At 40.6% G+C, this 22559-nt stretch overlaps 2 protein-coding genes and 1 non-coding gene across 3 annotated transcripts; 1 reads left to right on the forward strand and 2 right to left on the reverse strand.

The window, feature by feature from the left end:
- Positions 1-1407: 1407 nt before the first annotated feature.
- On the reverse strand, positions 1408-4246 carry RPL37 (ribosomal protein L37). Its single transcript, XM_039244286.1, has 4 exons — positions 4143-4246; positions 3346-3481; positions 3022-3106; positions 1408-1525 (listed from the first exon to the last, which is right to left on the reverse strand). The coding sequence occupies exons 1-4, from the start codon at positions 4143-4145 to the stop codon at positions 1456-1458; spliced, it is 294 nt and encodes a 97-aa protein (XP_039100217.1). The 5' UTR covers positions 4146-4246; the 3' UTR covers positions 1408-1455.
- On the reverse strand, positions 1606-1685 carry LOC120239795. The gene has a single exon (XR_005530511.1). It is a non-coding gene; the product is annotated as a small nucleolar RNA SNORD72 (small nucleolar RNA).
- Positions 4247-8618: 4372 nt separating the features above from the next.
- CARD6 (caspase recruitment domain family member 6) lies at positions 8619-21460 on the forward strand. The gene is given in 3 exon segments (XM_039244295.1): positions 8619-8907; positions 10032-10586; positions 18065-21460. Coding segments are annotated over 3 exon segments (3120 nt in total). The 5' UTR covers positions 8619-8624; the 3' UTR covers positions 20347-21460.
- The last annotated feature ends 1099 nt before the right edge of the window (positions 21461-22559 follow it).

Here is a 22559-nt window from a genome sequence, read left to right on the forward strand (position 1 = left end):
GAAGAGGTCTGTAGAACTGCTTTTATTGAGACAGTTCAAACCTGGTTGTTCAAGGACCACCTGTATATTAAAATTGTTTTTGTAGGTCAAAAGCAGTTTCATAAACTTGAACCTAATTATTTTTAGTTGTCTACTGTGAAAGTACCTTCGCTTACCTGTCTGTGCTCACAAGCCCATGAAGGTTACCGTTAGCCTTCCAATTTACCAGTGAGCAGAGGCACTGAAGTTAGTAAAACACTAACAAATGGCAGCCAGACTCCAGGAACCATACTCTTAACAATACATCCCTAAAGCACAGAGCTCTGTCATTTCAGACTCTCATACCAGGAAGCCCAATGATAGGTTTATATCAGCAGGGGCTCCTGTACAACTGAGTATAAACTGTATTCTGAAGGAGTTAGTAGCTAAAGAAAAATCAGGAGGGCAAGACTTAGCTGGCATTCTGGGAAATCATTGTAGGGTGCAGTGAAGTAAGGTTGGCGAGGCACTGAAATCATGAAAATCCTCCATAGGTCAGGTTGCAATCAACAGAAAGCTGCAAGTTAGGCAGTACTCAACCACTCTATTTTACAGTGACTACTCTAACACTCATGCTCCACTAAATCTTCTGTTCTCACTCAGAACAACGAAGTTGGCCTTGTCATACAGTTGGCAATGAATCACCAGAGCTGGGAAAGCATGGTAAAAAAATTTTAGGGTACTGTTAACACAGAAAGATCAATAATCATTGAGGTCATAAAAAATTTATGGGGGACGTATTTATCATTGCCTTTTGTCTACAAGCCCATGTTTACGTATCTCTTTACTTTCTACTCAATCCACTGCTTTTGCCTATGGCCCTACAGACTTTCTCTTAACCCACTAAAGTGTTTTGGACTCCCACCTAGCAAGGAGCTTCAGGTATTCGCTTAGCTGGACACCTTAAATAACACACAATCCTGCATTCTAGACATGAAGCAAGCATTTTGGAGACTGGGAAGAGTTAACATTCACCTTTATAAAACAACTCATTCAACAACTATCTTTCATGTTCTCATTGGTACTCCAAACCCTATCACACAGGATTAATGACCACTCCCCAATCATTTAGACTACAGTGGATAAAGGTTACTAGAAGCAGTTATGGTGTCTCTCTCACTTGCTATAACATTTTAAATATCCACACACATCATATGAGCTGTGCTGTACTAACTCATACTACATTCTTTCATCATCTTTCAGTATTGTCTGCTTGAAGGCATCCTGGAATTCTACTTATCCTCTTAAGCAGTATTTACAGCCCAGGTCAAAACAAGTGCCCCAGAACAGTAACTTTACAAGTATATCTAATATCAACTTGTCCCATCCCCAATCTTGCAGTAATTCATTGAAACTACAAGGTTATTAAAAATACCTTAGCACACCACATATTTTTTAAAACCAGAATGTTTATTGCGTGACTAGTTGTTGAAATCCTTAAGATGAACTAGATGCTGCAACAGCTGCCCTCTTGGGTTTAGGTGTTGTTCCTTCACGGAATCCATGCCTGCGTCATGTTAAAAACAAAACCATTATTTCAGCAACACCAATATTTCCATTTCAACTTCACTAATACAGATTTAAATGAGCTTATCTCAGTTAAATGCTGAAATCAGTATCAAATTCATATGTTCAGACATTTATTTTTAGAACATCACAGATAAGCTGCAACAGTTTACTTTTTCTGCTTCATGATACCCATTTTAAGCATATACTTAACTGCAATTAGAAAAAAGGACAACACTTTATTTGGTTCAACTGATCACTGGGCCAGTACTTCTCTCCAGATTAAGAGACCTAAGGTTATTTGTGAAATCAGGTCCCTAGGCTATTAGGCAGATAACTTAAGTACTTTCCCTTAACCAAGGAAAAAAGGCCACAGGTTTAATGGACAGACATTTTCTAAACTGCTTTACATTTTAACTCTTTTAATATGCATATACACTCTAAAACAAGTGTATTGTTATCCCCCTTTTAAGACTTCTGGAGGGGCGCCTGGGTGGCTTAGTAGGTTAAGCGTCCTTCGCTTAGGTCATGATCTCGCGGTTTGTGGGTTCGAGCCCTGCGTCGGGCTCTGTGCTGACTGCCAGCTCAGAGCCTGGAGCCTGTTTCAGAGTCTGTGTCTCCCTCTCTCTCTGACCCTCCCCTGCTCACGCTGTCTCTCTCTCTCTCTCCTAGAAATAAATAAAAAAACTTAAAAAAAAAAAAACTTAAAAAAAAAAAAAAAAAAGACTTCTGGTAAATTCGTGCTCTTAAACTCCTACATTAAACTAGCAGACCACTTAACACTAAGCCCACCTTACTGTATGCTTTTAAGTGCAAAGAAAAGTAATCTCAGCACATGAACACAAACACATCTAAAAGTATAGTGTTTACAAAGCCCCAAAATTCCTGGTTAACTTTTAAAATTAGAAAATCTGGAATTGAGGGAGCAAAGGCCAGGGATTCCTCAACAAAGAATGATCTTAGTTGAGATGTAAATGACAGACACATTAAAAGAAGCCATTTAAAATGCAGTTTCTCTGTAAGTCCAGGTTGGAGCTGAAATTCTGCATTTCTAACCAACTCCAGAGCCTGCCTTTAACCTGACAGAAAGGTATTTTTCTTTCTATACTAGCGCAGTAACTAGGACAATTTTCTATAGCAGACTTGCTCAAAGCCACAAAAGTGGAGGCCTGACCCCAGGCCTCATTCAGCACTACTATCCTGACAAATTTTGGTGAGAAAGATGTGGGTTATCCCAGGTATTATAGTTGAGGGAGTCTAGCTCGAATTTACAGCTTATGCTATTCTATTCTAGCTATTCTTACAGCTTATACTATTGCTCACTGAAAGATTAACAAAATGCAGATTTAACTGATCTGAAAGTGACAGTGACAGCCAACAAAAAACCTTCCAATGCTCCATCCCCACCAACCAGCACAGTATTCTTAGTTTACAGTATATAAACAAGGTTCTTGTTTAAGCTCATAGAATCAATTACAATCGAAACAAAAACTGTACCTGAATCTGCGGTATACAATTTTTAGGTGCCTCATTCGACCGGTCCCAGTGGTATTTCTTCTTTTAGCCTTGGCACTCCAGTTATCTAAAACATAAAGTCAGGTCAGGTCCGAACACGGTTTTCCCACACACTTGCAGGCACTGTCGGTCAATATACTTTAGAAAGCGCCTTCCTGGTTTTTTAAGTCTACTTCATTCACATACAGATGCACTTCTACGTTAAGCACCACTAAGGCCCAAAGCCATGCCCACTTAGCTACATCGGAAACAATTAATATCCCTTCCAACACCTAACACAGTTGTGCTGAGAAACCTTCAACTCACACTTTCTCTTCCGCTTGGCGGGATAGCCACATTTGCCACAGGTCGACTTCTGAAGGTGGTAGGCCTTCGAGCCACAGCGGCGGCACAACGTGTGCGTCTTATTGCGACGCTTTCCAAACGATGACGTCCCCTTCGTCTGCAAAGTGAAAGAACAATTCTGAGATCTAGTAACTTTTATACGAATCCCGATATTTTCAGGAAAAGGAATTTGCTTCTTAGGATTTAAAAACAATCTACGGCCGAAACTGCGGCGGAAGCTTCTAACCTCTTAAATGGCAAATCAGAAAATACCACCAGCATTCCGTGTCACCTAAACCTTCTGCAACGGTGGCTGTGTTTTGAAACTTGCTACATTTTTTTAAAGAAGGGGAAAAAAAAAAGAAAAAAAGAAATCGCGAGACGAAATAACGTGGTGGTTTTCCTACCTACCCCGACCCCCAAAACCTAAGAGCTTCTGCCAGGTCGCCCCATCAATGAATGCCTTTGCTTCCAGAGCCAAACACTCCCAAACCACGCTTCTTTCTTCAGTTGTCACCCGAGAGCAAGGCTGTGGGGGTTCCCAAAAAATCAAAAGGAGCAAGGGATCGAAAGTAGCGCCTGCTCCACGGCTGCAGAAGGAGTACCCCAGTTACAGTTAGGGGCCCTTCTACTGGCTCTTGAAGGCCATCGCACGCCCCTTTGCTGCCCACCCGCTTCCTTTAGCAGGGACCTTGCCGGCCCCCTAAGGATGGCACGAAGGGCAACGCAGAGAACGAGGATGGAAGGCGATTCCGGGAACCCTTGGGGAAAAAACTCACCATCTTGTTTCCGCGGCCGAGACCAAAGAGGCCGGAAAAGAAGGCACTTCCGCTATATGGTGGCTCAGAAGCTCCCGCCCAGAGAAGTACTTCCGGCGGGGGCAGTGCACCGTTCTCAAATGTCCGTAGCCGCTGTGTGGGTGGGTCTAGAGGAGGATCCAGAACTAGGCGGGGCCAATAGGGGCTTCAGCGCCGGGTGGCGGGAGGGCTCACAGCTTCCTGGTGTCGGAATGGGCGTGGCTTCGCTAGACCCGCCTTGGCCGAGAGCAGAGTTCACGCGGGAGCTCGGTTCTTTGTGTGGCTACGCCTGCGATTCCGCCTTCTTGGATTCTCAAGAGATGCGTCCACGCGGCCGGTTTAGGGGTGAACCTGGGGATACCTGTGTTGACTCTGTGCTCCCGGTGTGCGATGTTGGGCTCGGGCTGGGACTGGAATCCCCACCTGGCAGAAACTAGCGCTCTCTGGCTAGACCCTCTTGGCTGAGTTGGTTCTTACCTATAGGTCGGCGGCGGTGTGTGGGACACGGACCGACCTCTGGAGGAGCTGGGTTCCAAATCTAAAAAGAAAGACGAATAATATGTTTTCTAGCTGTAATAATTTAAAGGCAGATATTTTGACCGGAAGTTTTATTGTGTCTAGGCAACTTTTAGATGTAGTTTCCTGCACCCTGATGTGAGGAAATCTTATCTGGCCCCTTTAGGTGGGGCCTGAAAGTCTGTACTTAAGCACTTCATTTTTTAAATTATCTTTAAGAGAGAGCACGAGGGGGTGGGGGGGCGGGGAGAGGGCCAGAGGCAGGGAGAAGGAATCCCCAGCAGGCTCACTGCAGAGACCAACCTGAAGCTTGAACCCACTACTCAGGGATCACGACCTGAGCCCAAATCAATATTTGGTTCAACAGACTGAGCCACCCAGAAGCCCCTTTTTTAATTTTTTAAAAAAAATTTTAAGTACTTTTTAAAAATGTTTATTTTGAGAAAGAGAGCACAAGCAGGGGAGGGGCAGAGAGAGAGAAAGAGATCCCTAGCAGGCTCCACAGTGGCAGCGCGGAGCCCTGCAAGGTCTCCAACTCACAAACCATGAGATCGTGACCTGTGCTGAAACCAAGAGTGGGACACTTAAGACTGCGCAACCCAGGTGCCCCTAATGCAGGAAGTCCCGGGATTGCAGTTCAGTCCAAGCACATAAATGTTGGCCTCCTCTTTATCTCTTAGCTGCTGACCCCTCATCCCCCATCTACCACTTTCTCTAGGACTGGGACTGCCCTGTGAACATTTCTATTCCCAGCCCCTAGAGAAGAGCCTAGTACTTCTACAGCCACCAACTGTTAACCTGTTCATATTAAACCTGATTCAGAGAGTTCATTTTGTTCTGCTAGCGGTTATTCCTCTACCTTTGCTAGTGTCTCACAAGTGACAGCCATTGAGGTAGCTCTAACGCTGTGGGGACCTATGTAAGCAAGCAAATCTAAGCCTGTAAATGCCTTGACATTGGGAAACCAAAACATTAAGGAGAGGGTGCCTGGCAGTCAGAGCATGCAACTCTTGATCTCAGGGTCTTGAGTGGGGCTAGAGAGGACTTTAAAAAAATGGCCAAACAAAAACAAAACACAAAACCACTAAGGACAACCAGTTACAACTAACAAGGCTTAAAGTTTAACCCAATCCAGTACTTTCCCTTCTTTGCTTCTGCACTTTCTTTCCCCAGGCTCTTGAAGGCTGAGCACCCCTAACCACTTCTGGTTTGGCACTGCCCTATTAGAATTGACTTATGCTCAAACATACTCTTCAAAATTTAAATATGCCTCCGTAAACTGAGCCCCTTGTGATTACACTGGCCCCTACCTGACAAATTCCTTAGCTCAAGATCAGCTGATTAGCGATCTTAATTTTATCTGCAACTTTAATTGTCCTTTGCCATGTAACCTACTTATAGGTTGTGTTAATTAGGATATAGAGATGGTGGGGGCATGGGGCGGGTAGTTCTGCCTAGCACAGGTGTTGGAATAAGACATTAGAAAAGGTAGGGCAGGTGACAACCACTGAGGACCCAAGCAGTATGACCAGCACTGTGGCAGATTCTCTGACCTTAGACACTCCCAGAATTGTAGACAAAGTGACATATTTTTCCTCGATGTAAAGTAGTTGTTTTTGGTGTGCTTGGTTCCATACTATTTTGGTCCTAGTCAGGTTAACCCTTAGCTCTGCAAAGCCAGTTCAGAATCTCCAGGTTCCTGTCCAAATGCCAGGTTTAGGTCAGGAATAAATCGACTTCTGAAACATGATATATGCCGTTCCCTAGGTATTTGCTCTAGGACATGTTGCCTTTCAGCAGAGAATGATGGAGACTACATAAACACTGCATCCATGATTCTGATACATTCCAAGGCTCTTGACCACTAAAACCTGGCACTAATCCTCTTTCCTCATCCCCACAATAAATGAAATTACTGCTGACTTTTTATTTTTAAAAAAGTGTTTATTTTTGAGAAAGAGAGATTGTGAGCAGAGGAGGGGCAGAGAAAGAGGGAGACAGAATCCCAAGAAGGCTCTGTACTGTCAGCACAGAGCCCAGCTCAAAATCATGAACCATGAGATCATGACCTGAGCCGAAATCAAAAGTTGGATGCTTAACTGACTAAGCCAACCAGGTGCCTCTGACTTTTCTCTTTAAAAATCACATACATCAAATTCCTTAGCTGCAAACAAATTTTAACTCCTGTGTCATTGATTTGATTTGAAGGCTATATTTTCAAATCTGCATCTACTGTCCACTCTTCAGCCCTGTTCTGTTTGCATTCTAAGCTTGTGCAATGCAGGTTTCATTTTACTAAACAACTGAATTTAAACTTCCTCTTTCCTAAGTTTTAATTTCACTGCTAAATATCCCAGTTAAACACTTTTCTCCCCGTGAACTTTGAACTCTCCCAGGGCAGATTACTGTGAGAGGGGAGGGTATTTAGGGTGGAGCTGTGGGGAGGAGAAGGAGTCTGAATGCCTTACCAACTAAGGTAAAAAAAGATTGGCAAACTTACTGACATAGTCTGTCAGTTTGTCAGTACTAGCTGGGATATATCTTGAAATTCATACTTTTGAGACACATGTTAAAACTCTCACCAAAAATTAATTTTTGATATCATATAAGGCCTGTCTTAATCTTTTCTCAACCTCAGGAATAGAATTAATAATTATCCTTGGGTCTTAATACATCCTCAGCATTGGTCCATGCATAGTCTGCTTTTGCTTACATATTTAAGTAAAATATATTTAATAGTATTTTTATTTTAGAGAGAGAGCACGCACACAAATTCATGCAAACATGCACACACAAACTCATGCACAAGTTGGGGAGGGGCAGAGGAGGAGAGAGAGATTTTTTTTAATAGTTTATTGTCAAGTTGGTTTCCATATAATTTTAATTTTTAATTTTTTTTAACAAAAACGGGATCTTAACTTGCTGTCTTTCATAATGATATATCATGGATATTACTAGTTGTTAATATATATAACTCACTTCAACCTTTTACTTATTTATGCATTTATTTTTTGTTAAGTAAACTCTGTCCCCATTGGGGTCAGGCTCATGACCCTGGGATCAAGAATCACATCCTCTACTGACTGAGCCAGACAGATGCCCTGCTTTCATCCTTTTAAGCTGTTCTTTTCTGTTTCCCACAAATTCCCACTTTAGGGAAACCTTGGGTATTTAAATTTTTTCTGCTGTTATAAATAATGCTGTCATTAAGATTCTTACACATGTATCTTTGGGCATTTGCCTGACTATTTCCTTAAGATAGTTTTCTAGACGTGAAATTGATGAGTTGAAAGGTATAAATTTTTATTATTTTTTATTTTTTAAATGTTTATTTATTTTGAGAGAGAGAAAGAGACTGTAAGCAGGGAAGGGGTAGAGAGAGAACCCCAAGCAGGCTCCACACCCAGTGCAGAGGCTGATGATGTGAGGCTCAGGAAATGTGAGATCATGACCTAAGTTGAGATCAAGAGTGAGACACTTACCTGACTGAGCCGCCCAGGCACCCCTAAATTTGTATTTTTATCTGTCAGCATTTATTTATTTATTGTTGCAGATTGCCTGATTTCTCTTCAGAAAGAATTAATCAATTCCGTTTTTATCATGAGTAGAGCTCAGAGCAGGGAATACCTAGTCCAAACTAAATTTCAAGAGACTTCTCAGAGGAATTGACCCTGGGGCTGAGTCATGAGGAGACTGAGTCAACTCATCAAGAGAGCAGATAAATAATCTATAGGGAGGCAGACCTGGGTAGGTTTAGGGCTCCCCCCACCCCCAACTTGCCGCACCGCCTTGGCTTGTTTGTACCTGTCCTCTCCAATGCTAGGTATCTTTGACCTGTTTAATCTTTGCCAAATAGAATTACTCCTTGCCATTTTTTTAAAAACTTGTATTTATTTACTACCGGAATGGTTTCATAATCCATCTCCTGGTCTAGAGGACACAGGAACAATGGCTGCCAGCAGCATTTCTTCAGAGATTGTAGAAAGAGACCGAAAAAAGTTACTTGAAATCCTCCAACAAGATCCCGATTCTGTCTTAGATACATTAACCTCCGGGGGACTGATTTCTGAGGAAGAGTATGAGACTCTGGAGAATGTTACAGATCCCCTGAAGAAAAGTCGAAAGCTGTTAATTTTGGTACAGAAAAGGGGAGAGGTAAGCTGTCAGCAGTTTCTCAAGTGTTTACTTAGTACTATTCCAGAGTCAGCTACCATTTGTGGCTTACAGCACGGTAAGTTGGATTTCTGTACTTTTGTGGGGGGTGGGGGGGGGGGCGGTAAGAGTGACAAAGCAGATTTCCTGAAAAAAGAATATTATTGCCTTCTGTTTTCATTTGCCTATCTCCTGGAGATAATTTTCACTAACAAATGATAAAGGGGGAAAGTGTCCAGGATTTTAAAAGCAGGGAACAATGTATTTTATTGATTTAGGGGATTGATAGTTCTTTGTTCAAACTGTATCCAAAGCTTGCAAAGTTTTAGTGCTAGTATAAACTGCTTATTATTCAGTAAGTAAATTCATGGATATTTAACAATCCTAAGCCCAAAAGCTGGATCTTTCACTTAGTATAGCCATTTTGGAAATATGAGAAAAATGATTTATAGCACACATAAATGGTGGATCAGTAACTTCATTTTTTTCTGTGATAAGAATACCTGCGAAGCCAACTTTTCTGGAACAATCAAAATGCTAATTCTTCAATGTTGAAAGATAATAAATGACAGATGAGGGAGTATTTCTTCCAGAATGGATTTTTTAGTGATTCTCTACATTACCACTAGAGGCAGGTGTAGCTCCTTTTTCTAAATATCAAAAAAATATTGAAGATTACTTCAAGAGGTAGAGGATCAGATAAAAATGTTCATGTTAGCAGTCTCTAATGTAGGACAAGACCCATATGCTTAGAGAAATAGATATTACTATTTTTAGAACTTATGATTCTGAATTAGAGCTATTTGCTTCCTGATTAGAAATTATGAGGATCAGATTTCATCAGCAATGGCCCTAGGAAATCCGACTTGTTTTGGGTCACAGTAAATCCACAAGTAAGCACTATTCATAGGACTCAAATTTTCTGTTTCACTCATGTACTCCTTGAGTTTGCTATGAAGAGCCAAACTTTTGAGCAAGGTAGGAATGTGATCTGATTTTTTTTTTCAGTGAGAGAAAGAAAGTATGACAGTTGACTTGTTATTTATCTGGGGGATGCTAGGTATTCCTGTCCTCCATTTTTGAAATAAAGAAGAGAGATGATGCTTTGAGGTCTTGGAAACTGAAGTTATTATAAAATTTCTTTTTGGTAATTTGGAAAAGCAAAGTAACCCCCTCCCCCCCAAACTTTCTTGTTCTTTTCAGAATTTTTAAAACATGAGAATATAGAACCTCTTCAATCTATAGGGATAAGCAAGAATTCAGAAGATGTTTTTTCCTCTGGAGAGAAACAGCCCGAGAATCCTGAAATCACAGTGTCCTTCAAAGAGAAAGAACACGTGGATATGGGAATCTCTGAGACCTTCAGGGACATGAAAATTAGTTATAAGGAAGGTGTTTGGTCCTCAAGGGAAAATGAGGAGGAATACAACTCACAAAAAGTCATATTGCCTCATTTAGTTGAGAACATTAAATACCAAATTCCAGCAACTATTGAATATTTACAGGATGGACAAAGATATGAGGAGCCAGATGATTCTTTGTACTTAGGAAAAGATGAATATTTAGAATCTGTTGGACACTCTGAAGATGCAAAAACCTCTGTGGAAGAAGAGGATTCTAACGACTCAGAGCACAATGTCCATGATGGTGAAGAGAGCTTTGCATATTCAGAAACCTCACAGTTCTCTGATGAAGAACAGAGTTATGAGGATTCAGAATCTGGCATGTCATTGGAGGAGGAGGAGAAATGGATGGAAGGTATGGCAATACTATGCGATAGTTAGGCAACAACTTATTTTTAGGTTTCTGTGACATAGAGGGGAGAAGGGGTAAGGAAAGGCACCAGAAAAGCAGCTACTCAGAAATTCCTTGTACCCCTCTAATTTGGAATTTCCTTAAGGGTGGGTTTGACAGGAAGATGTAGACCCTACAAAATGATGGACAGCATAAGCAAAAATAAATACTGACTGAGCTTACAGGTTTATGCAGTCGCCTCCATGATACATATTAGTTGCTAAGCATTAGTTTTAGATGTTGCCTTCTATTTGCTCAAATTAAGACTTTTAAGTCATTTTAGTGCTTTTGTGACCAATCAGAGGGATCTGGAGATTATGGGCCAAACTGCTGAAGTGAAAATCAGAGAGGAACTTGTAATAATTGAGTAAGATCCCAGAATATTGGTACTTGGCTTGATCCAGTAATAAGTTATCATCTTGATAAGGGATATTATATTGGTATCTTGAATTGAAATATTTCTGAATGAAAATTCAAAATATTAGAAATGCTTCATTTGGAGAGATATTGTCTATGAAAATAAAAATCACGAAGCTTTGAGCAAAGAAAGAAAACATAGTTATCATCTCACACTTAGTCCAAATTGTGGGGATTCACCATCCAGTTCTAAGTAGGAGAGGAGTAATGTCCTCCTCATCACACGTTGTATAAGTTTGCTACGGGCTGCTGTAACAAAGTGCCACGAAAGTGGCTTAAACAATAAACAACAGAAATCCGGCATCTCAGTTTGGAGGCTAGAAGTCTGAAATCAAGGTTGGTTACTTCTGAAGGCTGTAAAGGAGGATCTGTCCCTAGTTCCTGGCAGTTTGTTAGAAATCTTCAGCATTCTTTGGCTCATAAAAATATCCCTCTCATCTGCCTTGATCTTCACATAGTCATCTCCCCTGGGTGCAGTTCTCTAGGTCCAAATTTCCCCTTTTTATAAGGACATTAGTCATATTAAATTAGAACCCACCCTAATGACCTCCTCTTAACTAATTATATCTACAGTGACTCTATTTCCAAATAATATCACATCCTGTGGCACGGTGGGGGTAGGGAGTAGGAATTCAATATAGGAATTTGAGGGGTACATAATTTAACCCATGACACAATTCTTTTTTTTTCTTTTCAAATTTTTATTTATTTTAAAACTTTTTTTAACTTTATTTATTTCTGAGAGAGAGAGAGAGAGACAGCGTGAGCAGGGGAGGGTCAGAGAGAGAGGGAGTCACAGACTGAAACAGGCTCCAGGCTCTGAGCTGGNTTCTGAGAGAGAGAGAGAGAGACAGCGTGAGCAGGGGAGGGTCAGAGAGAGAGGGAGTCACAGACTGAAACAGGCTCCAGGCTCTGAGCTGGCAGTCAGCACAGAGCCTGATGCGGGGCTCGAACCCACGAACTGTGAGATCATGATCTGAGCTGAAATCAGATGCTTAACTGACTGAGCCACCCAGGCACCCCTCAAATTTTTATTTAAATTCTAGTGAGTTAACATACTGTGCAATATGGGTTTCAGGAGTAGAATTCAGGGATTCATCACTTCCATTAAACACCCAGTGCTCATCATAACAAGTGCCCTCTAATACCCATTGCCCTTCTAGTGCATCCCCTGCCCACTTCCCTCCATCAACACTCAATTTGTTCTCTATTGTTAAGAGTCTCTTGTGGTTTGTTTCCCTCTTTCTTTTTTATTTTTTAGCCCCCCTATATGTTCATCTGTTTTGTTTCTTAAATTCAACATAGGAGTGAATTTATATGGTTATTTGTCTTTCTCTGACTGAGTTATTTTCACCTAGCATAATATACTCTAGCTTCATCCCCATCATTGCAAATGGCAATATTTTGCTCTTTTTTCCAATAAATTTTTTTAATGTTTATTTTTGAGAGAGAGAGACAGAACATGAGTGGGAGAGGAGCAGAGAGAGAGGAAGATGCAGAATCTGAAGCAGGCTCCAGGCTCTGAGCTATCAGCACAGAGCCCTCTGTGGGCCTTGAACTCATGGTCACAAGATCATGACCTGAGCCAAAGTTGGACCCTTAACTGACTGAGCCACCTGTGCTCCCCAAGATTTTATTCTTTTTGATGGCTGAGTACTATTCCATCCACAACACAATTCTTGTTTACCCTCCTACCTTCCAATCCATAATCGTTTTTAGGCCTTGTTCTTTTTTTTTTTTTTTAAAGTTTCTTTGTTTATTTTGGGAGGGAGAGAGAGAGAGAGAGAACAAGCATGAGCATGAGCATGGGATGGGCAGAGAGAGAGGAAGAAAGAGAATCCCAAGCACTGTCAGCATGGAGCCTGACATGGGGCTCAATCTCACAAACTGAGATCAAGACCTGAGCTAAAATCAAGAGTCAGACAAACGACTGAGCCACCCAGGTGACCCTAGGCTTCATTCTTAATTTTTAAAATTTATTTACATATTTCACTTATTGTATAGGGTGACTTAATTATTCACTGCATATTATCATCATTATACTGTAAAAAGTTCCTGTTGTCTGTTTATTCCATTTTTTCTTTATTCCCCATTCCCCTTATTCCATAGGTAACATTCTAATATGATGTATTTCTTGTATGTTACTGTTTACTGTATGGTCTTCTTTTCTGTATCAGTTATTTAGTGTACCAATACTGCTGCATAACAAAGCTTATCCAAATTCAGTTGCTTCAAAGAATGTGTATTATTGTTCATGTGTCTGTAGTTGGCTGGGCAGTTCCTCTGGTCTTTCCTGGGTTTTCTCATGTGTCTGTGGTCAGCTGGCTATAGACTAGTCTGTCATCTTCTGGCAGGCTGGTCTGGACTTCTTCTCAGACTAGATGGGGCATATTCTTACGGTGAGGACAGAGGAGTGTAAGACAGAAGGCAAGAAGGATAGAGAGAGGGAAAGAGAGAAAAGAGGGGTTAGACTCAGAACTACCATGCCATATGTATTAGTTTCCTAAGGCTCACAAAGTCTCACACAGGGTGGCTTAGGAGACAATGGGGAATTTATTGTCTCACAGCTATCGGGGCCAGAGGTGTGAAAGCAAGGTGTTTGCAGGGTCAAGGCCTCTCTGCAGGCATTTAGAAGGAGCTGTTCCAGTTCTCTCTCTAGTGTCTGGTAGCCTCAGTTATTCCCTGGGTTCAGATGACCATCTTCTCTCTGGGTGTCTTCAAAACATTTCTCCTCTGTGCACATCTCTGTTTTCAATTTTCCCCTTTGTAAGGACAGCAGCCATACTGGATGGGAGTTCACCCTAATGACCTCATTTTAATGTGACTTCTGTAAAGATTTTGTTTACAAATAAGGTCACATTCTGAGGTACTGGGAACTGCACAATTTTTTGGGGGGGTGGGGGAAGCACAATTCAACCCATAACACCATCACTTCTGCAAAATTCTGTTGGCCAAAGTATGTCACACAAAGACAATGCAAATTAAAGAGCTGGGGAAAAATAGATACCACTTCTCTCAAAGTAATATTGCAGAAAGCCAAAATATCCCCAGAAAGCCATTAATTGGGGCTATTTTTTGCAATCAATCTAACACCTTTAGCAAAACAGTTCAAGAAAATTCTCAGTAATAACAGAGTTCTGACTTGAAACGTTAATTCTAATATCTAACCAATCCAGTCTAGTTGACTGGAGGCATGAGGCTACCCTCTTTTTCCTCTGCAATATTTATGCAGCTAGGAACTGAAAAACATACAAATGTATCTGAATCAAAGGAGAAGGATCATCATGTTTTTTGTTATGCTAAATTTCATGACAAAAAAAGTCACAGTGTCTAATCTAAGTCTCGAGAAGGCTTATGGCATTGCTTTCTGTACTCTGCACTGTATAAGGTCAACTTGTGTGTAGATTCTAGCAATCAGCCCCCTTCCCTTCCAGCTTACAGTTGAGTTCCTCCAGTGGCAGGAACCCTATATTTACCATTTCCCTTGCCCTTTCTTCTTGAAGATCTAAGTTTTCATGTGATGTTTCCCTTCAGCCTGAAGACTTTTTATTATTTCTTTTTTAAGAATTTCTTTTAATGTAGGTCCATTAGTGGGAAATTCTCTTAGTTTTTGCTTTTTGAAAAATGTTTTTTTGCCTTTGTTCCAGAAGGATATTTTTGTTAGATACTGATTTATAGGTTGACAGCTTTTCTGCCTTCAGCACTTTATGGATGCCATTCCTGTCTTTTGGCTTTCATTGTTTCTCATGCTAAGTCTGCAGTTATTTTATCATTATAAGTGTTATTTCTTTTTCTTAAATTTTTATTAGCAGTTGACTCATATACTTAGATATGATTTTCTTTGTTTCTATCCTCCTTAGGATTTGCAGAATCTGCAAAACTTTTGTTTAAAACCAAATTTGGAAAATCTTCTGCCATTATTTATCCAAATATTTTTTTCTGTCCCATTTGTTTCCTCCTCCCTTTCTGACACTTCAAGTACATATATGTTTAAGTTTTGATATTGTTCTATGGATTCTACGGCTTTATATATTTTTTTGTTTAGTATTTTTGCCTCTCTGTTCATCAGATTGGATCATTTCCATTGCTATATCTTTAAGTATACTGACCATCTCTGTCACTTCCAATTTGCTGTTAAGTCCATTTACTGATTTTTTAAAAATTTAGATATTGTGATTTTTAATTCTAGAATTTCTATTTTGTAATATTTTCTATTTTTTTCCTGGGATTCCTATTTAATGACTCATTATGAGTTTATTTTATTTTATATTCTTATGAGTAGTTAAGATCGCTACTTTAAAATTCTTATGTCCCAAGGGCATCTGGGTGGCTCAGTCGGTTAAGTGTCTGATTCTTGATTTTGGCTCAGGTCATGATCTCACAGTTCATGAAATTGAGCCCCATGTCAGGGTTCTCTCTCTCCCTCTCTCTCTGCCCCTCCCTTGCTCATGCACACTCACTCACTTTGTCTCTCAAAATAAATACATACACATTAAAAAAAAATAAGGTAAAATTCTTACATCCTAAATCTAACATCTGGGTCAGTTTCCATTGATGGAGTATGGGTTATAGTTCTGTCTCTTCCTATGTCTGTTAACTTTGGATTGCATCCTAAATATTGTGTATGATAGATTGTAGAGACTCTGAATTGTTAAATATCTCCAAAGAGTCTTTTTTTTTTTTTTTTTTTTTTGGCCTGTGTTCATTTCCAAATAACCTAACTGGTAGCTTTCAGTTCAAAATTCTCCTTTCAGTGAGTGGTAGCTAAAAATCATTTCTTTTTGCCTTAGCTGGGCTATTTTCATAAATTTTAAGTTTACAAAAATATATTAGGTTCTAGATATTATTGCTCCTTTTTTCTTTTCTTTTTTTAAAATTATTTTTTTAATGTTTATTTTTGAAAGAGAGAGAGACAGAGTGTGAGTGGGGGAGGGTCAGAGAGAGGGTGACACAGAATCCAAAGCAGGCTCTGGGTTTTGAGCTGTTAGCACAGAGCCTGACCATGGCTTGAACCCACAAACTGTGAGATCATGACCTGAGCCGAAGTCGGATGTTTAATTGACTGAGCCACCCAGGTGCCCCTTAACTTTTTTCTTTTTATCCACTTCTGTGCTTATTGATTGTATCATTGTTGCTATGTACAAGATTTATTTACCCTGTTGCTTCTTGGTGTGGTATCCCAGACGAGCTCCACAGTAGTCAGGAAGGACTGACGAGTCCTCACCTTGTCAGTACTAGATATCCTGGCCTGGGCTCTGTGGGTGCAAGTTTTTGTGCCGAAGAAACAGAGGATTGTTGTCCAAAGGCAAAATAGATGATAGGCAAGAGTGAGACTAAAAGTTTGCCTGCAACCTAGCCTTTCACTGCCTCCCCTGGGAACCCTTTTTACTAGCCCCAACTCCTCCCTCACCTTCTTACCCCAACACGTATTCCACTTCAAGCGACCTTTAGACTGCCCAAGGATTTCTTAGAGTTGTCTTTGCTAATCCTTTAAATCCATACTTTTCTCTCACTTCCGCTGTTTATTCCAGGCTATTTTTATAGGGAATCCAAGAAGCTTATGCTCGTTTGCCATCTATCAGGAGTAAAAAAGTACTCTCTGATCTTTCTCTACTAAGCACTAATCTCTGTATTCCCAGGAGGCATATTAGAAAATTGGAGATTAGGAGAAAGTAGGTACAGCACATAAATTCTGAGAAAACTTTAATGGACATAAAATCTTTCATTTTTCCAAACTGTAGCAAGAGATACATTTAAGAAAGAAATCAGGGGTGCCTGGGTGGTTCAGTTGGTTAATGGTCCAACTTTGGCTCAGGTCATGATCTTGGGGTTTGTGAGTTTGAGCCCTGTGTTGGGCTCTGTGATGACAGCTTAGAGCCTACAGCCTGCTTCGGATTCTTTCTCTCTCTCTCTCTCTCTCTCTGCCTCTCCCCCACTCATTCTCTCTCTCCCAGAAATAAATAAACATTAAAAAATTAAAAAACAGAAAGAAGGAAAGCAAGAAAGGAAGGAAGGAAGAAAGAGAAAGAAACCAGTATCAGTTGGTTAAGCAGCAGACTCGATTTTGCCTCAGGTTGTGATTTCAGTGTTTATGAGTTCAAGCCCTGCATTTGGCTCTGTGCTCACAGCATGGAGGCTGCTTCAGATCCTCTGTCTCCCTCTTTCTGCCCCTCCCCTGCATGCACTCTCTGTCAAAAGTAAATAAGCATTAAAGAATATATATAAAAAAAGAGATCAGTATCTACCTAGAAAACTCCTCATACATTTATATCATAAAACATTAACAAGGTTTTTCATCAATGCATACAAACATTAGCCAAAAAATTGGAAAACCAAAATGATCATCAGTAGACAATGGTTAAACAAGTAATGGTCCATCCAAATCATGAAGTATGATGGATTAGCTAAAAAAAACATATATGAGGGTGCCTGGGTGGCTTAGTCGGTTAAGCATCCAACTTTCGCTTAGATCATGATCTCACGGTTCGTGGGTTCAAGCCCCGCGTCGGGCTCTGTGCTGACTGCCAGCTCAGAGCCTGGAGCCTGTTTCAGTCTGTGACTCCCTCTCTCTCTGACCCTCCCCTTCTCATGCTGTCTCTCTCTCCTAGAAATAAATAAAAACATTAAAAATAAATAAATAAAAAAATAAAAAAACATATATGAACTGACTTGGAAGAATTTGCAAAGAACACCATTAAGTGAAAAGAAATAGAAAATCATTTGTTTAGTATAATACAATTTATGTAAAAATAAAATAGTATCCACTGAACCAAACAATATATTTCTCTGTATGCATGCATTACTTACATACTTTCATAGAAAAAGGATGGGAAGCAAACATACATAACATATTGGCATCTCTTAGGAGGAAAATGGAATTGGCAGAGTGGCGAAAGGGAACTTTCACTTTATTTGTACCGTTCCATCTTACAATGAAAAAGTCAATTACTTATTTAATTTTAAAAGTCAGTGAAGGTAGCTTAGATTCTGAATGTGACATTCACGGAGTATCTTTTTCTCTACATAAAGAAAAAAGGTATTTAAAGATGTCCTGTCATGTTTGAACATGGATAGGAGCAGAAAGCTTCTGCCAGATGTTGTTAAACAATTCTCCTTAGATCGAGGATGTCTGTGGGCACCCGAGACTCCAGGAGACTTAGCCTGGAATTTCCTGGTGAAAGTTCAAGCGCTGGATGTGACAGCCAGAGATACGATCCTCAGACACAAGGTTCCAGGTGAGGGTAACAAAGAGGAACTGCTGACCCGAGTGGAGAATTTGGAAATGAGAGACATATGAACCATTAATCCCTTTGATGTCCTTTGTGCCTCTATGCTCTGTTCAGACAGCTCGTTGCAACGCGAAGTCATGTCCAACATGTATCAATGCCGGTTTGCTCTTCCTCTGCTCCTGCCAGACGCAGAAAACAACAAAAGCATCTTAATGCTGGGGGCCATGAAGGGCATTGTGAAGAAGTGGTCAACACAGTCTTCAGGAGGGCCCATAGGAGATACAGAAAAGTGCCTGACTCTCATGAAGATGCCTGTCATCTCTTTTGTGCGCCTCGGATACTGTAGCTTCTCCAAGTCCAGAATCCTCAACACACTGCTTGGCCCTGACCAACTAAAATCTCACAAAATCTTTCTCCATCAAGATTTTACTGTCCCAGTATTTCCCCGGCAAATCTCTGATGGCCTGGTAGAGATAATGTGGCATTTTCCTGATAGTGATGGTCTAAAGGAAAATGCTAGTGTTTTCCAAAAGCCTGTTGCTCTGGCCAACCTTCGTGGAGATCTAGAAAGTTTTTGGACGCAGTTCAGTTTCTTGGTGGAAGTTTCCTCAGCTGTGTTTTTTTTCACTGACTACCTAGGTGAGAAGGAGTGGGACTTGCTGATGTTTTTAGGAGAAGCTGCCACGGAGAGATTCTACTTTGTCCTCAGTCCCCAGGCCCAGGAGAGTGAAGAGACACAACTTTTCCAGAGGACTCTGAAGCTGAAGCCATCACAGCTTCTGTTTTGGGAGGGAGAAGAAGCTGGGGAGAGAGGGAAGAATATTGAGGGTCTTCAAGCTGCTCTCCAGGAAGCGATGTCCTCTTCACTCAGATGTGTGTCCATGGAGGATATGGGCTCCCTGGCCAGGGAGTTGGGAATCCAGGTAGATCAAGACTTTGAGAACGTTCAGGGGCTTCAAACTCCCCCTAGTGAAAATTTGTCTGGAACAGCTAAAGATGAGAGACAACAAAGACACAGTCAGCCAGAAAGCTCATGTGAAAGCCCAGCTGTGATGCCTGTAAGAGAGCCTGGGGCTAGCAAGAATCTCCAGAGTTTCTACCTCCCCCCAGTATTCACACCTCATCTGGAAAACTCCTGTCCTTTACCAAGCAGAATTGGAGGTGACTTTAACCATGTTTCTCTCAAAGCCCCCTGGGTTATGGGCTCCCACTTTTGGTCAGAGCAGAGGTCGAAGTGGTTCCATCCCTGGCCTTTTCAGAAAACAAGGGCCTATGGTCGAGGTAAAAGTTTTTGGTTTCGGTACTTCCAACCCCAGAGATTTTATTCACCTGAAAGATTCACGAAATTTTCAAGAACTGCTTGGGGACATCCCATGACTAAAACAATTGGAAGATCACCAAGACCTGTGTCTCAGCATTTACAGGCCTGGCCCAGGAGACCACAGACAATGGGAGCTCTTAAAAAGTCTGGGGCAGTGGTCTCCCAGGTAGGTCACTCCCACTCCCCGGGTTTGCAGCCACCAGAAGCAACTGGGAAGCCACAGCCTAAGCAAGCCTATGCCCATAGAACACAGCCACCAAGAGCAACTGGGAAACCTATGAAAACAACATCCCATATTGAAAGTTTTTACCCTCAGGCCTTTCCACCAGCAGGAGCCACACAAAAACCTATAAGACCTGCTTCTCATCAAGGAACCAGATTGAAGACACAGGATGGACCTTTAAATCCAGACTTCCAAATGGGATCCTATCCCAGATCCAACAGCAAATGTTTACCCAGCTCTCAGTTTAAACCCAGTCAGCCCAAGCCATCCCAGGTCAAACCCTCTCCACCCAAACCCACTCAGCCCCAGCCCTCTCCTGCTAAACCCTCTCCACCCAAACCCACTCAGCCCCAGCCCTCCCCCGCTAAACCCTCTCCACCCAAACACACTCAGCCCAAACCATGCCCATCCCAACTCTCCCAGTGTAAACCTTCTCAGCCCAGGGCCGCTCAACCCAAGTCATCTAAGACTAGTCCTCCACAGGCTAAGGCATACCATGCAAGAGCAGGGCCCAAGAGGGCTGGGAAATGTTAAAGTGCTTCCCCTAGAGACCTATGAAACTTATCCTTAAGCCAGGCCATTGCTATCATATGGTAACCTAAAGAAGAGTGGTAGTGATGGTAAGAGACTACTATTAGTAGCATGACACAGAAAAAGAAAAGATATACACTGCCTAACCGGTATCATTAAAATGTTTGTAAGAACTGTATCCACCAAAAGGAAAAAGATGAAAAAAATTGAGAGTAGAATCAAGGAGTAAATAAATGAACTGAGCTCAACTCCCTTGAGTATTAGGTAATATATAACCTGAATCCGAGGAATGGGGCTATTGAGACCAGCCCATAAAATAAGGCTCAGGCTGCCTCAGTGTTGCAAGAAAAATTGCTCTAAATGTTGGCTGCTCCTGAGGTGTCTTAGTCAAGTTTTTGGTCAATATCAGCCACTAAGCAGATAACCTTGTTTGTTTGGGGGATGTTTATATCAACTTACTAGTGATAATAGTTCCAATTTGCTTGGATAATATAACTCTCTCATTTGACCCTTATGTATAGAAATAATGAATTAACAACCAATGATATAAATTGTTTTGCATTAACTTGGGTATGATTTGACTATTTGACTGTTTATACTTAAAATATTTTTAATAGTTAAGATAACTTGGCTTACTAGAGGATCTGATACATTATCCTCATGATTCCAACTTAAAATGTATACTTGAGTTTTTAATTTTAGAGTTGTGACTTTTTAAGTTGGAAAGATTAAGATAGATTTACAAAGCTTGTAAAAAGCATTGCAGTGTTTAACAGAACTTAAGATTTATAAAATTTATAATTTTAACCCATTGAATTCATTACTCTCCTAAACATATAGTAAGTTCTGCTAAATAGAAGGATAAGTAAAAGGAATATATTAAATTTAGAATATTTAAGCAAAGTTTAATTGTAAATGACACCAGATATCAATACAAGGCCACTTTAAAGGTTCATGTTAAAGTTCACTAGATGTAGAAATAAAATAAGATTTGTAAATTGGATTAAGACCTGCTTTTTGGATTTGTGATTTTTATAACATTAATACTAATTTTTAAGTACTAAAATAGCCCCACTTAGCTTTTCTGGGTTAATTTTTTTTTTTTTTTTTTTTTTTTTTTTTTTTTTTTTTGCTTTCAAAGACACCAAGAGAAAAAAATCATTGATGCATAGATAAGAAATGATCTTTAAAAAGGAATAACTAATCTCTGAGAACATTCTCATACTACAATAGGTATCCTTCATTTGTGCATGTTTTAAGCAATTAATATTGAGTATAGAGGATGTTAAATTGCTAAAGGTTATTGAAAAGATGAGGAAAGACGGGACTATGCATGTAGATTTTTATCTTTGTCTTTTCAGGAGAAAAAGCATAACTATCGTAACTACAAAATCTTTGGTGTTAAAGTGGAGTTTCTCAATGAACATAATCTTTTTTCTGTTTAAATTTTGTTACATTTTGAAATGAGCAATATTAGTGATGTTTTTAAAATGTTTTCCCGAACCCTTCTTCAAGAGGGTTATTAGAGGATAGAACTTGTTGGGTTCTTTGTCACCAACAGATTCAGTGTCAGTTTCTTTCTTGACAATACGTGTGTGGACCATTCCAATTGGACACTTTTAGGAGGGTTTAATAATGAGACTATTTGTAAAGGGCTGGACAAGATGTAGAAACAGTGTAAAAGCTAGGACAGCACAAGTACAAGTGGGGCATGTGGCTGCCCCAAGATCTGAAGGGCAAGAAGGGGCAGTGCTTTCTCCCATCAGAAGAGCTATGTGGGAAGGGTCTTGGGTCTCGCTGGTTGAGTGGGGCCGCAGGCGACAGTGACCCACAGGGTGTGATTCCAGGGAATAAATATTTATTCCACATCTGATCTGCCAGTGTGTCCCCTTGGCCAAAGCCAACCAGAAACCAGGAAACAAAGAGCCCACTTAGGCAGTTCATGCTGATCAGTCTTAGGGTTCAGACCAGGGTACAGAGTGAATCTGGAGGGGCAAACAGATGGCACTTAACAGATTTCATCTTTTCCATTTAATTCTTCCTTCCTTTTCTCTTTTCTCCTTTCTTCCTTCTCTTGCATTATTTATTGAATATGTATTATGTGTAAGGCATTGGAGTAGGACCTGAGAAGACATGCAAAGAGAATGAGAAATCCTACTATGGTTGTGAGACCCTATAGGTCTGTTTCCTCTTTATTATAAAACTATAAGCTTATT

The sequence above is a fragment of the Hyaena hyaena genome, unplaced genomic scaffold (genome assembly GCF_003009895.1).
Source record: "Hyaena hyaena isolate Hyena2069 unplaced genomic scaffold, ASM300989v1 scaffold_236, whole genome shotgun sequence".
NCBI classification, from domain to species: domain Eukaryota; kingdom Metazoa; phylum Chordata; class Mammalia; order Carnivora; family Hyaenidae; genus Hyaena; species Hyaena hyaena.

What these genes read in the sequence shown, in the direction of transcription:
- RPL37 (XM_039244286.1), bottom strand. An exon ending in CGCCAAGCGGAAGAGAAAGT is followed by an intron (nt 3,107 to 3,345) that starts GTGAGTTGAAGG and finishes TTTATGTTTTAG; the next exon opens with ATAACTGGAGTGCCAAGGCT. An exon ending in ATTGTATACCGCAGATTCAG is followed by an intron (nt 1,526 to 3,021) that starts GTACAGTTTTTG and finishes AACATGACGCAG; the next exon opens with GCATGGATTCCGTGAAGGAA.